Source organism: Didymosphaeria variabile (assembly GCF_027946475.1).
Source record: "Didymosphaeria variabile strain IMI 356815 chromosome Unknown scaffold_4, whole genome shotgun sequence".
NCBI lineage: Eukaryota > Fungi > Ascomycota > Dothideomycetes > Pleosporales > Didymosphaeriaceae > Didymosphaeria > Didymosphaeria variabile.
In genome coordinates, this window is record NW_026611623.1 from 3,154,534 (window position 1) to 3,168,692 (window position 14,159).

A 14,159-nucleotide genomic window follows, 5' to 3' on the forward strand; every position below is an offset into this window, starting at 1 on the left:
TGGGTCGACAGATATGAGATGTTGTCGTCAATTATCCCTTCAGGAAGGCTCAATACTGCGCTGTCGGGGAATCATCTTTTGCCCATGGCGGACCTTCAAGGGACCCCGGTTCTTGTTTCTCAAGCAAGGGAACGGAGCAAGTCTCACCGTATGACTTTGCTTCGCAAATTCAAGCCACACAAAGCTTCATCCGAAGACTCGGATTTCCGGTCCGCCCTCCCGCCGCGAGTACCTTTGGTGTCGACCCCGTCACCTCCTTCACGGGCTCCGTCCACCTCAGGAATGGATGAACCACTGCCGAATGCGGAACTTTCGAAGCAATTTTCTGGTCTCCATGATGTTATCGTCGCTCACATCCGCAAATTTTACTCACCCCACGATGTCGAACAGCGAATCTCGCAAACCGACATTGAACACGCCAGCACCGGCATAGTTCTTCCATGGCCGCAGATTCTGGGACTTCTCGGTGACGCAAACACAAGGATAGCAACGTTAGCTATGTGCATCGCGTGGACGATCCTGAGTCGAAGCCTTCTGTTGAAATCAGGAATTAGCAATAGCCCCGGCAGCACCTTACTCCCGCCGGAAATCGTGGAATGCTTCCAAAGCTTCTCTCTTGGAACAGGAGCAGTCACGCTTGGGAAAGACGAAACGAGCCCTGTGAACTTGGCGCTGCTGTCCCGCTGGAAGCAGATAAGCTTCGCCTTATGCCATACCGCCTACATTGCAAACGCATTCTCGTTTTTCGATGCGCGCACCGTGAACATCGAGCGCGCGTTGAAAGACCTGAATCCTCTGATCGCAACATACGCTTTGCCCGACGACGCGGGCCACGGCAAGAACGCGCGTCTTGACGACCTGAGAGATGTTCTGAGACACGGCGCTTCCTTCGCATTCACGCTGTTCGGTCAGCCTTGTTTTTGGAGGTTCGATTGGCGTTCTGAGCGTGCGGTGGCGCATGGCAAGACGGAGACGGAGCTTGACCCAGACACGGCGTCAAGCATCGCAAGTATAGGCGTCGCGGCTACGTCTTCCATCAGACTTACGACTCAGGAGATTGTAGTATGGCCCAGCCTAGTAAGGATCATTGACGAGGACGGGGTCCAGCTGAGTGGGCAGGACGAAGGCATGGTCCTAGGGAGGAAGAAGTACATTGACGATTTCGAAAGGACATAGAGGAGTATGCTATGGTGACATGTGCTTTGGAGCTGCGCTCGTGAGCATCAATCGCTAACGTGCCTTCACAAATTGTTTTTATTTTATTTCTTTCACTGGCAGGATTGTACGAAAACGATGGTATAGATGCAGGCAAAGCGCCACCCCAGTTTGAGAGCATTCCTAGCAAAACTTGAAGACCAAGATGGTACATGTTTTAAAGGAGGTTTCAATGGTGGTCATCGGCTACTGCTCAGGGATTTGAGGTAGCCCTACATGAAATGTTCCCTGGGATACTGTCAAGGCAATGTTGTTCCCGGCAGGACCCGCTGCTGCTCTCGGCACCAACCCACCGGTCGTGCCTGCCCGCGGAGATGCAACAGCACAACGGAGCGAGCGTTTCTCCGCCGAGCAACTACACTCCACCTCGTCCTTATCTCTCAGGATGTTATACAATTTATCGTTTCTGCTAGTCCTTGCACAATGGATATGCTCCCTTTCTCCGTAGATGTCGCTCGGCGGAGAGCACATGCTTGTTCACGACGGGGCGATTCAGCGTGCGCAGACGCACTGGTGCTCGAGTGCTACCACCTGAACAGGCTGCCCCCAAACCCGCATCGCAGATCGTGATCGAGATGCATCGCACAACGTGGCGAGGAACGGCAAAACAAAGCAAACGTCGCGGAGAGGGTGTCTGGTCGGGAGCGAGTCGAAGCATACTTGTGGCAAATCCAATGTTACCCAAACCTGCTCATAGCCTTCAGAGTTCCAGACTGTCTTGTCTCCCGAATCCTGCATTGCTTGCATTTCCGTGTCCACGGAGACAGCCTCCATCTGAGCCGTGGGGGCTTTTGCGAACCGGACGATGGTTCCACAACGCACTGCAAACTCTTCTTTGATAGGCGCCGAAACGTTCCGTGGAGTCGCTCGACGTTTCCGGCAGCCCACGGCACTAGACCCGGAGTGGATCGCTTAGTGCCGAGAGATAAGCATGCATTATCTGTGGGAGATCGTATGCAGATGCAGGCATGATGACGGAATCCATGGACAGCCTTCTCCACGATTCGGCACCTGATCAGAGCGTTGTTGGTGTGCCGAACCAAGTCACTGTGATCCATCTTCTCCGGCGCACAGGCTGGTCATCGCCGCCATTACGAAACACAGCAACGAGTAGTAATCGTCTGCTAACATCCATGCTTGACGCATAGGTCCATACCCTCTTGTCTTCTGTTGGCCAGCGCCACTTCTTCGTTACACTACTACACCCACCTCGTCAATCCGTGTCAGCCTAGTCATACCCTCCAGAGCGCCACCTTTTTCACATATCTCGATCAACAGTCTTTCCTTGTTCTAATATACCCCGCATTCGGTTCATAGCGATTCCTTCACTTCTCATCACATGCCCCGGTGCGCAATATGACCACAACCGTACAGGCCCAGACAGTCCAGTTGAGGAAGAGTGTCGAGTTTCCACCAACACCTCCAGAGACAATCGTTGACGGCGAAGATGCAAAGTCGGTTCAGTCAATAGACAACCACAAAGAGCAGCTGAACGTCCCACTGCCACCACCTTCAACGGCACCCACACAAGTATTGGATGTCGACAAGCCAACGCCAGATTCACATGTATCAAGAGACCCTCGGTTAATACGGCTGACCGGTGTTCACCCTTTCAACTGCGAAGCGACTCTAACAGAGTTGTTCAAGGAAGGTTTCTTGACTTCACCAGAGCTATTCTATGTGAGAAATCATGGTCCAGTACCAGAAGTTCAGGACGAAGACATCCCTGATTGGGAATTTTCTGTCGAAGGGTACGTAGTCCGACAGCGCTTTCGTGGTTGAATGATCATCACTTACAGCCGCTCCAGACTCGTTGCCAACCCCTTAAAAATCAAACTGAAAGAATTACTCTCAAACTATGAAAATGTCACCTGCCCCATTACCCTCGTTTGTGCAGGCAATAGGAGGAAAGAGCAGAATGTCGTCCGCAAATCCAAAGGGTTCTCCTGGGGCCCCGCTGGGGTGTCGACAGCTCTGTTTACTGGCGTCGTCATGAGAGATGTTCTAGAAAGAGCTAAGCCATTGAGGAAAGCGCGGTATGTGTGTATGGAGGGTGCAGATAAGCTGGTCGGTCGACGTTCCTATGATACAATGCAGATCTAACACCAGACAGCCCAACGGCTACTACGGCACTTCCGTCAAGCTCAACTGGGCCATGGATCCTAATCGGGGTATTATGCTCGCTCATGGAATGAATGGAGAGCCCCTCACACCGGACCATGGGAAACCACTGCGAGCAGTAATACCAGGTCAGATCGGTGGCCGCAGCGTGAAGTGGCTGAAGAAGCTGATCATTACTGCTGAGCCAAGCGATAACTGGTATCACATCTACGATAACAGGGTGCTTCCGTAGGTCCTCTTGTTGTGACACGGGGGCGATTGCTGACGTTGGTAGCACAATGGTCGACCCAGACGAGGCAGCAAAGAACAAGGACTGGTGGATGGATGAACGCTATGCGATCTACGATCTTAGCCCCAACTCGGTTACTGCAGTCCCAGCACACGATGAAAGGCTCGAACTGGCCACTGCACCAGAGTACTACAATGTGCAAGGCTATGCCTACAGCGGCGGTGGTCGCCGCATAACACGCGTGCAGATATCTCTCGACCAAGGAAAGAGCTGGAGGTTCGGTAACATCGAGTATGCAGAAGACAAGTACCGCGATTTCGAAGACAAGCAACTTTTTGGTGGACGGCTAGACATGGACTGGCGGGAAACGTGCTTCTGTTGGTGCTTCTGGAAACTGAACATCTTGGTCGAAGAGCTGAAAGAGGCGAAGGATATCATTGTGAGAGCTATGGATGAGAGCATGAATGTCCAGCCAAGGGATATGTACTGGTCCGTCCTCGGTATGATGAATAACCCCTGGTTCCGCGTCGCCATTCACAACGAGCGTGGTGTTCTGCGCTTCGAGCACCCTACTCAACCAGCATTGATGCCTGGGGGCTGGATGGAGCGCGTTAAAAAGGCAGGAGGAAATCTTGCCAACGGGTACTGGGGTGAGAGGATCGAGGGCGAGCAGGCGGATGCCGTGCAGGTGGAGGCGCCGAAGGAGATCAAGATGACGAAAGATGGGCTAAAGAATGAGATTACGATCGATGAGTTCAGGGCACACAATAATTCCGAAAGTCCATGGTTCGTCGTAAATGGCGAGGTGTACAATGGAAAACCGTTCTTAGAGGGTCATCCAGGTGGAGCTCAGAGTATCATCAGTGCAGCTGGTCTGGACAGCACTGATGAGTTCATGGCGATCCGTAAGTCTCAAATCCGGTACAGCTTGCATCTCACTGACAGGAAGCAGACAGTGAGACCGCGAAAGCAATGATGCCAGATTACCACATTGGCATCCTCGACGAAGAGGCTCGCCGCATCCTCGCTGAAGGCGAACCGACGGCTGAATCCACAGAACCCCGTCCTGTCTTCCTCGACAGCCGCGTCTGGACCAAGTCTCTCTTGCACTCCAAGACCAGGGTGTCCTGGGACACCCGCATCTTCACCTTCAAGCTCGAGCACAACGACCAAGCGCTCGGCCTACCCACAGGCCAACACCTCATGATCCGGCTCAAAGACCCCGTAACCCGCGAATCCATTATCCGCTCCTACACCCCCATATCGGAGACGACCAAGCGCGGCTACATCGACGTACTCATCAAAGTATATCACGGCACGGAAGAGCAACCAGGCGGCAAGATGACCAAAGCACTTGATGCGATTCCCACGGGCCATTTTGTGGAGATGAAAGGTCCGATCGGCAAGTTTGAATACGTGGGTAAAGGCGACTGTCTCATTAATGGAAGACGGCGGCACATCAAGCGGTTCTTCATGATCTGTGGAGGGTCGGGGATTACGCCTATTTTCCAAGTGCTGCGCGCTGTCATGCAAGATAAGAGCGATCCTACGACGTGTGTCGTGTTGGATGGAAACCGTCTCGTTGAAGATATCCTTTGTAAAGAAGACTTGGATGTGTTTGCGAGGGATAATGTGGATAGGTGCAAGTTGTTGTATACATTAACCAAGGGGCCAGAAGACTGGACTGGACTGAGAGGGAGGATTGGAGCGCCGCTTTTGAAACAACATTGTGTAAGGGGGGCGGATGGGGAGAGCTTAGTGCTGGTGTGTGGACCCGGACCGCTGGAAAAAGCAACACATGAGGCGCTTGTGGAACAAGGATGGAAAGAGGAGGATCTTCTGTTCTTCTAAGAAAATAGCGAAGGGTGTGTACTATAGTTTCGAAGTTGATATTTGCTTAGCGGGTAGGGCAGGTTTGGAGTCCTGGAGCTGAGTTTTGGGTCACCCTATCGGGACGAAGTCTACGAGGCGACGAAGGACAGGAAACGGATCTGCAGGATTTCCTCATCACGCACACAAATCCTATAACAGCACCGTTTTCATTCAAGGCTTCGTTCGCGCTGCGGGAGGGGACGTGATGCAGGAGAACTTCCAAGGTTCCAGGGTTCCAACCTTGGAACGCCCCCAGCCACGTGATCATTGGGCTTGCAACTATCACACCAGGGTCCGTCCTGCGGAGGTCGCTTTGCGCGCAGCTACTGTCTACTATCTCTGTTGTTGCTACACCTCGATCACCGATCCGGAGAAAGCCCGTCCCCGCCTTGCATCTCCGTCCAGACGGTACACATTCCACACGCGCACTAGATGATCCCTGCTCCGATCCAGCCCGGCACCTTATCTTTGCCGAGCTCTTGCCGCCAAACAAAACGCGCGTGCCTTATCAGGATCGCTGGATTTCCCCGGAGAAAACAATCATGTACGTTCGAATTGTCAAGCACTTTTTGACGTTTCTCCGCTGCGCTGCGCTTCCGCGGGCCTTCTTGAAGCGGGCGCTAGTGATTCGGTGCCCAGTGTGGTTGTGTTATCTCTGTACCAGTGTGAGCGCGTTTGGCAATGGAGGGGCTGTGGTTGGCCGATTGAGGGGCCATGTTGTAGTCTGAGGTGGCTTGATGTAAGGTGGGTTGTCTATCTTTGATGTCCAGAGGGATGGGTGGTTTGGTGGCCCGGAGAACTGGTGGAGATGTCAGGTAGTCTGCATCTTTCCATGTCCTACCTTCTTCTGATCTGATCTTCCATGCTCGCTTGAACTTCTTCCTTCGCCCTTCGTCTTGAGTTCTATACCCATCGGCGAGCAATCGCTTGTTACGCGCTTGACCTCTTCATTGTGGGTTTTCGCATTTACTACTTGCGAGGATTTGCAAGATACGACAGCGTGAGGAAACATGGAGGAAACTGAACCTATTCACACGCCTGGTCTTGAGCCTTCGAGCATGCAATCACATTCTCCTCCCGAATCACCACCACACAACCCAACCTGGGGCGAGAAAGAGGCGAAAGATGCGAAACTGCCCGTTGGACAGTTGAACGATCCGGAAGTGAATACATTGCCCGAACGGGTGGAAGAAGCGCAGAGGGAGAACGGTACAGAAGCTAATGAGGCTAAGAGGAAAAGGATAGTTGTTGTGGGATTGGGCATGGTGGGCATTGCATTTATGTAAGGAAATACTCGAAATGCGACAAAGTCTGAGCAATGTGTGCTAACGTTTGCGGCAGCGAGAAACTACTCAAATACGACGTCAAGCGAAGAGAGTACGATGTCGTGGTGATTGGCGAGGAGCCACACCTCGCCTACAACCGTGTGGGCTTGACCAGCTTCTTCCAGCACCGCGAGGTCGAGAACTTGTATCTTAACCCGAAAGACTGGGTGAGTTGCCCCAGAGTGTCTGCTCCGAAAAAACCAATGCTCATACACTTCAGTACTCTTCGATGCCCGAAGGTTCACTCAGTTACCACCTCAACACACTCGTTACCGAAATCGACTCGGAAAGGAAGGAAGTCAAGACATCAAGCGGTGAAGCTGTACCATATGACGTCCTCGTTCTTGCGACCGGCTCCGATGCGCTACTTCCTAAGCACACACCTGGGCACGATGCAAAAGGCGTTTTCGTATACCGAACGATCGATGACCTTCAGCGGCTCATTGAATTCGCTGCGACGCGCAAGGGCACCACTGGTATCACAGTAGGAGGCGGTTTGCTTGGCTTGGAAGCCGCAAAAGCGATGATGGACCTCGAAGATTTTGGCAAAGTAAAACTCATCGAGAGGAATCGGTGGGTATTGAGCAGGCAGTTGGATGCTGATGCAGGAGGCATGGTTGTCGAGCAAGTCAGAGCATTGGGCCTAGATGTCATGCTCTCTAAGCGAGTGGGTAAGATCGAAGTCGATGAGGAGGGCTTTGTGAAAGGCGTTGTATTCGAGGATGGAGAGCACATGGAATGCACCACTATCTGCTTTGCTGTGAGTCTATACATCATCGACATAACGCAGGCACTAACAATCGCAGATTGGCATTCGAGCACGCGACGAGCTTGCCCGAAAGACGGGGATCAAGTGCGCTGATCGCGGCGGTGGGATCGTAGTCGCACCCGATCTATCGACCTCTACCAAGCACATTTACGCAATTGGCGAATGCGCAAGCTGGGAAAACCAGACCTTCGGTCTGATCGCTCCGGGCGTCGAAATGGCAGATGTCCTTGCATTCAACCTTACACAAGCCAAAGCACACACACCTCGCAAATTCAAGCGACCAGACCTGAGCACGAAACTGAAGTTACTGGGTGTGGAAGTAGCCAGCTTCGGCGACTTCTTCGCTGATCGCGACGGACCCAAGGACATGCCCGGGAGACGAACAGCGAAGAAAGACGGTGAGAGCGGACCAAGAGATAAGGTCAAGAGTTTGACTGATGGACCAGCTCCTCCTCCTGTCAAAGCCCTCACCTACAAGGATCCTTTCCAACAGGTGTACAAGAAATATCTCTTTACGATGGATGGGAAGTACCTACTAGGTGGCATGATGATTGGCGACACGAAGGACTATGTGAAGCTAGTTCCGATGGTCAAGAATCAGAAGCAGCTGGAGATGCCGCCAAGCGAGCTCATCGTCGGCGCGCAAAAGGGCGATGATGATGGTGCTGACCTGTAAGAGCTTGTTGATTCACCCTTCAACAGGAAGATACTGACCTATTACAGCGACGACGACACGCAGATCTGCTCATGTCACAACGTTACCAAAGGCGATGTGGTGAAGGGTGTCAAAGACGGCTCCTGCAAATCAATTGGCGACGTAAAGTCGTGTACGAAGGCCGGAACCGGTTGTGGAGGCTGCATGCCTCTCGTCCAAACTATCTTCAACAAAACCATGGCTTCAATGGGCCAGGAAGTCAAGAACCATCTTTGCCCACATTTCGAGTACTCACGCGCCGACCTCTTCAACATCATCTACGTCAAGAAGCTCACCGGGTTCGCTGACGTGATGAAGGAGTGCGGGAAGGAGCCCGAGTCGACAGGCTGCGAGGGCTGCAAACCAGCGATCGGCTCCATCATATCGAGCTTGTTTAACAAGCACTTGTTGGACGACTCCAGACGAGGACTGCAAGACACCAACGATCGTTTCCTGGCGAACATTCAGCGCAACGGAACGTTCAGTGTTATACCCCGTGTGGCGGGCGGTGAAATCACCCCCGAGAAACTCATCATTATCGGAACTGTCGCCAAGAAGTACAATTTGTACACCAAGATCACTGGTGGACAACGCATCGATATGTTCGGTGCTAAGAAGCAGGATCTTCTAGCCATCTGGCAGGAACTGGTAGATGGCGGTATGGAGTCTGGTCACGCTTACGCGAAGTCGCTCCGAACAGTAAAGTCTTGCGTAGGAACGACGTGGTGTCGTTTCGGTGTTGGCGATAGTGTAGGCATGGCAGTACGTTTGGAGGAACGTTACAAGTCCATCCGAGCACCCCACAAGTTCAAGGGCGGTGTTTCGGGTTGTGTACGCGAGTGCGCCGAGGCACAGAACAAGGACTTCGGTCTTATCGCGACCGAAAAGGGGTTCAACATCTTTGTTGGTGGAAACGGAGGTGCGAAACCCAGGCATTCGGAACTTCTTGCCAAAGACGTTCCGCCTGACGATATCGTCCCGATTCTCGATCGTTATATTTCCTTCTATATCAGGACGGCTGATAAGCTGCAGCGAACAGCGAGATGGGTGGAAAACCTACCTGGTGGCATCAAATACCTTCAAGAGGTTATCTTGGAGGACAAGCTCGGTATTTGTGCGGACCTCGAGAAGCAAATGCAGGATCTTGTCGGATCGTACTTCTGTGAGTGGACAGAAGTCCTGAAGAGCCCCGAGAGAAGGGCTTTGTTCAACCAATTCGCCAACACATCAGAAAATATCGAGCCGTCGATTGAGCCGACGAAAGAACGTGGCCAAGAACGTCCGAGCTACTGGCCATCGGAATCAGTGAAGGAAGACTTCAAAAACCATCAGTGGGGTGACCTTAGCTGGCAACCCCTGGTCAAGGCGGAAGAATTCCGAGACCTTCCCACTGGCGATTCTAAAGCCGTCAAGCGCGGCGACACACAACTTGCCGTCTTCAAGGTACGCGGCAAGTACTACTGCACGCAGCAGATGTGCCCGCACAAACGTGCTTTCGTCCTTAGCGACGGCCTCATTGGCGACGACATCAAAAACAACAAGCTCTGGGTGTCCTGCCCATACCACAAGCGCAACTACGAGCTCTCTGGTCCCGAAGCTGGTCGGTGCGCAAACGACGAGCAGGTCAACATAGCCACCTTCCCAGTCGAGGAGCGCGAGGACGGCTTTGTGTATGTGAAGCTGCCGAGCGTGGAGGAGCTGGATAGTGTGCTAGGAACAAGCAAGTTTAAGATCAAGAAAGAGGAGACAAGCGATCCGTTCGAGAGTCTCGACAAGAAGTTGAAGGCCTCGCAGAAGGGAAGGAAGGGCTTCGCTGTCAGCCACCTGAAGGATGGTATCGGCGAGAAAGCAAAAGCTGGCATGATACTTGCCGGCGGAGAACGGGGCGCTGGAGGTCTAGAATGGTGAGGCGAACATGGCGTGAGGTATTATGATGACAACAGAGCATTTGCGATGGCGTTCTGGAATGGATTGTAAAATCTGTATGATCGTTAAAATATGACAACAAGTATTCCGCTGTATGTGTTCGCACGATTGCTAAACTCGTTCCTTCCAATCATCTGCCATAAAGTCCTATTGACGTGTACAGTGACACTACTCGATCATGCCGCTCCGAGGGTGGAAAGCAGCCCGCTCAAGAAACCTTAGCCTAAGTGCCATGCACGCAATGGTACCTGAACGAACACACACTGCAGCACATCTCGGTCGACACGTACATGAAGATTACTATAGAGAATTGAGAGTGGTGTAACACACACACATGTGACGCGTATTCAGCACGCCGATGATCCACTTGCCAGGCTAGCATGGAAGGCGTGTTTGCCCAATTACCACTTTCCATCCCACTTCCCTCTTCTCAGGCTCTCTACGTCAGAAATGAAGCAATCACACTGAACATAACCTAAGCCCGCGGGCCTTTCATCACTAGCATTCAAGTTTGACCGCCCCCTTGATCCGATGGCTGTCCAGTGGTCTTCGTTGGAGAAAAACCTGAATCGAGCCCTGACAGGCTTGTACCATCAGTGTACGTGTGTTCGCGGCTCGTTCGATACACGAAAGAGGTTCACGTATTTCGACTTGCAGATGTTTTGCTTGCGGAAAACCTACAACGCAGATTGCTATCACAGTGTACGCTCAGTCGACGGCACATGCATATAACTTCAGTAAAAGAGGATGTGTGCCGAATGGTTTGTTACACAACCCATTCGACTTACGTGTTCTAATGGTCAAGAGGCATCGCTTCAAGAGATATGGAGTGGGGACAGAATTGTGGCTCAATGATCGCTGTGTGCCACCTCAACCACGCGACAACAGGGATCAGTAACGAGATACGAAATTGGTATCGACGAGAGACAACCCCGAGATATCTAGTACATTTTTGCTTGTGTTCTAGGTCACGGGAAAATGCTTGACGGTGTTACCGGTGCCAGACCAATGTGTGACGAATTGCCACACAAGATCTGGATCGGCGGTGAGCAGATGCAGCCACACTACGAGTTTGTTTTCAACATTGAGTTGTCCAGGGCTACGACAGGTTTGATGATTGGAGTGACTGGCTGCGAGGTCAGTTAGTTGTACCTGTTTGCTCACATACTTATTGATGCGCGGCTGGTTTGGTCAGCACGTAAGCACAAACACCCGTTGTGGAACCCAACTTCATGGCGAGATGATCAGGCGAAGGTTGGGCTGAGTCCCTTAGAGTCGTTATATAGAGTTCTGCTGGGCTGCTGCAGCGTCAATTACTCGCGCAGCACTGGTTGTCCGATTACAGCTGGTACCGTTTTCAGTCAGCTCCTTTAAAATCGAACTCCACTCCTACTGTTTGTGGTTGATCAGGAAGGCACGATGTCCTGGAGAGAAATACATGTGGGAAGAGGAGCCCGGCCGCGGTACAGAGTCAAAGACACTCTTCTCTGGCACAATCTGCCACAAATAGCTTTGCACTACCGAACGATTGACCTCCTCGGATTGGCTCGAAGTGTGAGTCATCTGTCAAACGGCCGCCTTTCCGAGCAACAAGCTCTCGGACCCCTTCAATGGTTCTTCGCAATGGCCCAGAAATCTAGCACTTTGCATATCCATCGGGACGTTTACGAGCATCTCGAGAACATGTTTGAGAAAGGCAGCGCCATGCACAAGATACGGAGACACTTTACAACATTGGCCTATCTTTCGTGCAAGGCAGGCTCGACCACAATACCGCCCTATCTTACTCATTTTGTCGAGAAATTGGCCGACGAGATCATTTCCAATGACCACTACCGCTTGAACGACTGGGAACACGCTGTTGGAAAGTTGAAGAATCTCGCACCAACGACTGAGGCACTGGACCAGCTCGCCCATGGTCGAAACCGACGGGCCAATCACGTGACCCACTGTCATCGCCCTTACAATTACTGCGGAGAAAGCGACGATGAAGAGGACGCGCCTAATTGGTGGAATCGTGGTCGACGCCTGGGTCGAGCAGACGGACGACATCGATCTCGAACAATGCCTCCAATTTACTATCCACCGGTACCGCGCATCGGGGCTCCCAACTATCTCGCGCTGCCCGCATCAAGAGGCATTATGAGCGGGTTTCCATCGCCTGCTCTATTCGCACAGGAGACCTTTCGCGAGGCTGAGATGGACGATATGAGGGGGCAAATGATGTTCCTTGAGGACCAGGTAAATCAGCTGGCAGTCGGTCAGCAGGCGCTTGAAGAGGACGTCCATGAGGTGCAGGTGCAGGCTGATCCTTTTGGGCCTCGTCTGCTTGCGTATCACTAGAACCACATGGGATTCCCGACACACTCAATGTGAGACATTTGTCTTCATGGTTTTGCTTAGCGTTCTTTCCTTCCTGGCTTTTTTATCGCAGGTTGTCCTTCTTTTGCTCGTTGGAATGAAGGAAGCGTTTTGAGGTCATGCAGGCTTCATCTTCTCTTCTGTATGATACCAACAGCAAGTATGCTTGATGAACATGAGATTTTGCATCCAAAACAACTCTTCCCATGTAATTTTACGTCTTCGCTTTCAGTGAGTTCAACATTATCGCTCTTTTCAAGCGCCAGACGCCTCGCTAAGCCCGGATCAATTGCCGCTCCCGCTCAAACGGATGCTCAAGAATCAAACACAGATAGAACAGCGTCATCTTCCAGACTCTCGTGGCGTGGACTACCGCAGGAAGTGCAGCACGAGCCAACAGAAGAGGAAGAAGATGATAACTCCTGCCCAGAATATCCACTTATCTTGCTTCGCTCTTCGTTCGACCATGCGTATGGTGTCTCCGCTGATACCCAACGTATTCGCTACGCTATACAGTCTTCTCTGCGTCCCCTTGAGGATGTCCCTCTGGTGTCCCAGGTCGCCCAACACGGCCCTTCCCCTGTCCAAAAATTCGTCCAGCTGTTCCGAAGTCTTGTTCATGAAAGTGTTCTCACGGAAGGCATGTGACTCGCGCGAATAGTCGGCACCGACAGGCGCACCGGCAGAGTAAGGGTTTGCGGTATACGGAGAATTTGGGTCGTACGGTCGCGAAGCGGCGAAGGCTGAGTGCTGCGCAGCAGCCGCGTTTACGTTTGTTTGCGCATACGGATTTTCTGGTGTAGCCGCGTGGTGTGGTCGTCTGCCTAGCAGTTCCGTTCTCGCGTGCGTTGTTTGCTAGTTATTGTCAACACATGCAGGCCTCCGACCGAATGCCATGGCCATTTTCGAAACGTACCACATCTTCATTTGCACTCTTTATACGCCCAAAGTTCTCTCGATACTCGTTCAGTTCCGCCTTGAAGTTCTTGACCCGCTCAAATGCCTTTTCCTGCTTCGTTTGTATGGGCTCCTGTTTTGCGAGTTTGCTGTAGTCATCGATGGTACGGGAGAATGAAGCGAGGCTTGCGGAGATCTGGCCTTGGAGAGCAGGTGAGGGGGTGGACGAATCGGCGAACAAGTCCAGATCTTTTCGTATGCTTGTTGATTGTCGGAGGGCTGAGTTGAAGAGCGCGTTCTGTGTGGATGTTAGCATCTGTTTGTGTTGACGCAAGAATGTGAAGACAAACCATATTGGCGGTTGTCCTGCGATTGCGCGGCTGATACTCTATACGTAGCGGTGTTTCACAGGGGAAGGGGTAGAGTATAGCAGGCAGATTCAGTGACGAGCGAACTGGGCGCAAGTTATTGTGTAGTTGACACTTTGCATCTGCAATCGGTAATGATGCTTGGGTACTCTGCCAAGAAGGGTTTGTCCTAATGTGGTTAGTGGATTATATCAATGGGCCCGAAGGCCTGGATGCGCGATGCGGCTCACCCTGCACCGCTCCTCCATCCGCATCAGGTCGTCAGTTTTGGCACGATGCGAGGTGCCGCACGCCGACGCAAGACCTAGCAGAAATACAGCATGGCCATCAATCAGGATTCTCTGATCGTCGCCTCCTTCGACAATCTCCTCACCTGACCTAT

At 52.2% G+C, this 14,159-nt stretch overlaps 5 protein-coding genes across 5 annotated transcripts; 4 read left to right on the forward strand and 1 right to left on the reverse strand.

Annotated features, from left to right (window-relative positions):
* Positions 1 to 150: 150 nt before the first annotated feature.
* On the forward strand, positions 151 to 1,176 carry N0V89_005944 (uncharacterized protein; the record flags this gene model as incomplete). Its single annotated transcript, XM_056214717.1, has 1 exon — positions 151 to 1,176. One exon carries the CDS (start codon positions 151 to 153, stop codon positions 1,174 to 1,176), a length of 1,026 nt encoding a protein of 341 aa, XP_056071984.1.
* A 1,395-nt stretch (positions 1,177 to 2,571) lies between these two features.
* N0V89_005945 (uncharacterized protein) lies at positions 2,572 to 5,416 on the forward strand (the record flags this gene model as incomplete). Its single annotated transcript, XM_056214718.1, has 5 exons — positions 2,572 to 2,966; positions 3,024 to 3,282; positions 3,329 to 3,564; positions 3,611 to 4,470; positions 4,518 to 5,416. 5 exons carry the CDS (start codon positions 2,572 to 2,574, stop codon positions 5,414 to 5,416), a joined length of 2,649 nt encoding a protein of 882 aa, XP_056071985.1.
* Positions 5,417 to 6,447: 1,031 nt separating this feature from the next.
* N0V89_005946 (uncharacterized protein) lies at positions 6,448 to 10,133 on the forward strand (the record flags this gene model as incomplete). The annotated part of the gene is made up of 5 exons (XM_056214719.1): positions 6,448 to 6,719; positions 6,779 to 6,929; positions 6,983 to 7,522; positions 7,569 to 8,203; positions 8,255 to 10,133. The coding sequence occupies 5 exons, from the start codon at positions 6,448 to 6,450 to the stop codon at positions 10,131 to 10,133; spliced, it is 3,477 nt and encodes a 1,158-aa protein (XP_056071986.1).
* Positions 10,134 to 11,774: 1,641 nt separating this feature from the next.
* Positions 11,775 to 12,494, forward strand: N0V89_005947 (uncharacterized protein; the record flags this gene model as incomplete). The annotated part of the gene is made up of 1 exon (XM_056214720.1): positions 11,775 to 12,494. The coding sequence occupies one exon, from the start codon at positions 11,775 to 11,777 to the stop codon at positions 12,492 to 12,494; it is 720 nt and encodes a 239-aa protein (XP_056071987.1).
* A 387-nt stretch (positions 12,495 to 12,881) lies between these two features.
* Positions 12,882 to 13,762, reverse strand: BOS1 (protein transport protein bos1; the record flags this gene model as incomplete). The annotated part of the gene is made up of 3 exons (XM_056214721.1): positions 12,882 to 13,367; positions 13,429 to 13,707; positions 13,760 to 13,762. 3 exons carry the CDS (start codon positions 13,760 to 13,762, stop codon positions 12,882 to 12,884), a joined length of 768 nt encoding a protein of 255 aa, XP_056071988.1.
* Between the last annotated feature and the right edge of the window lie 397 nt (positions 13,763 to 14,159).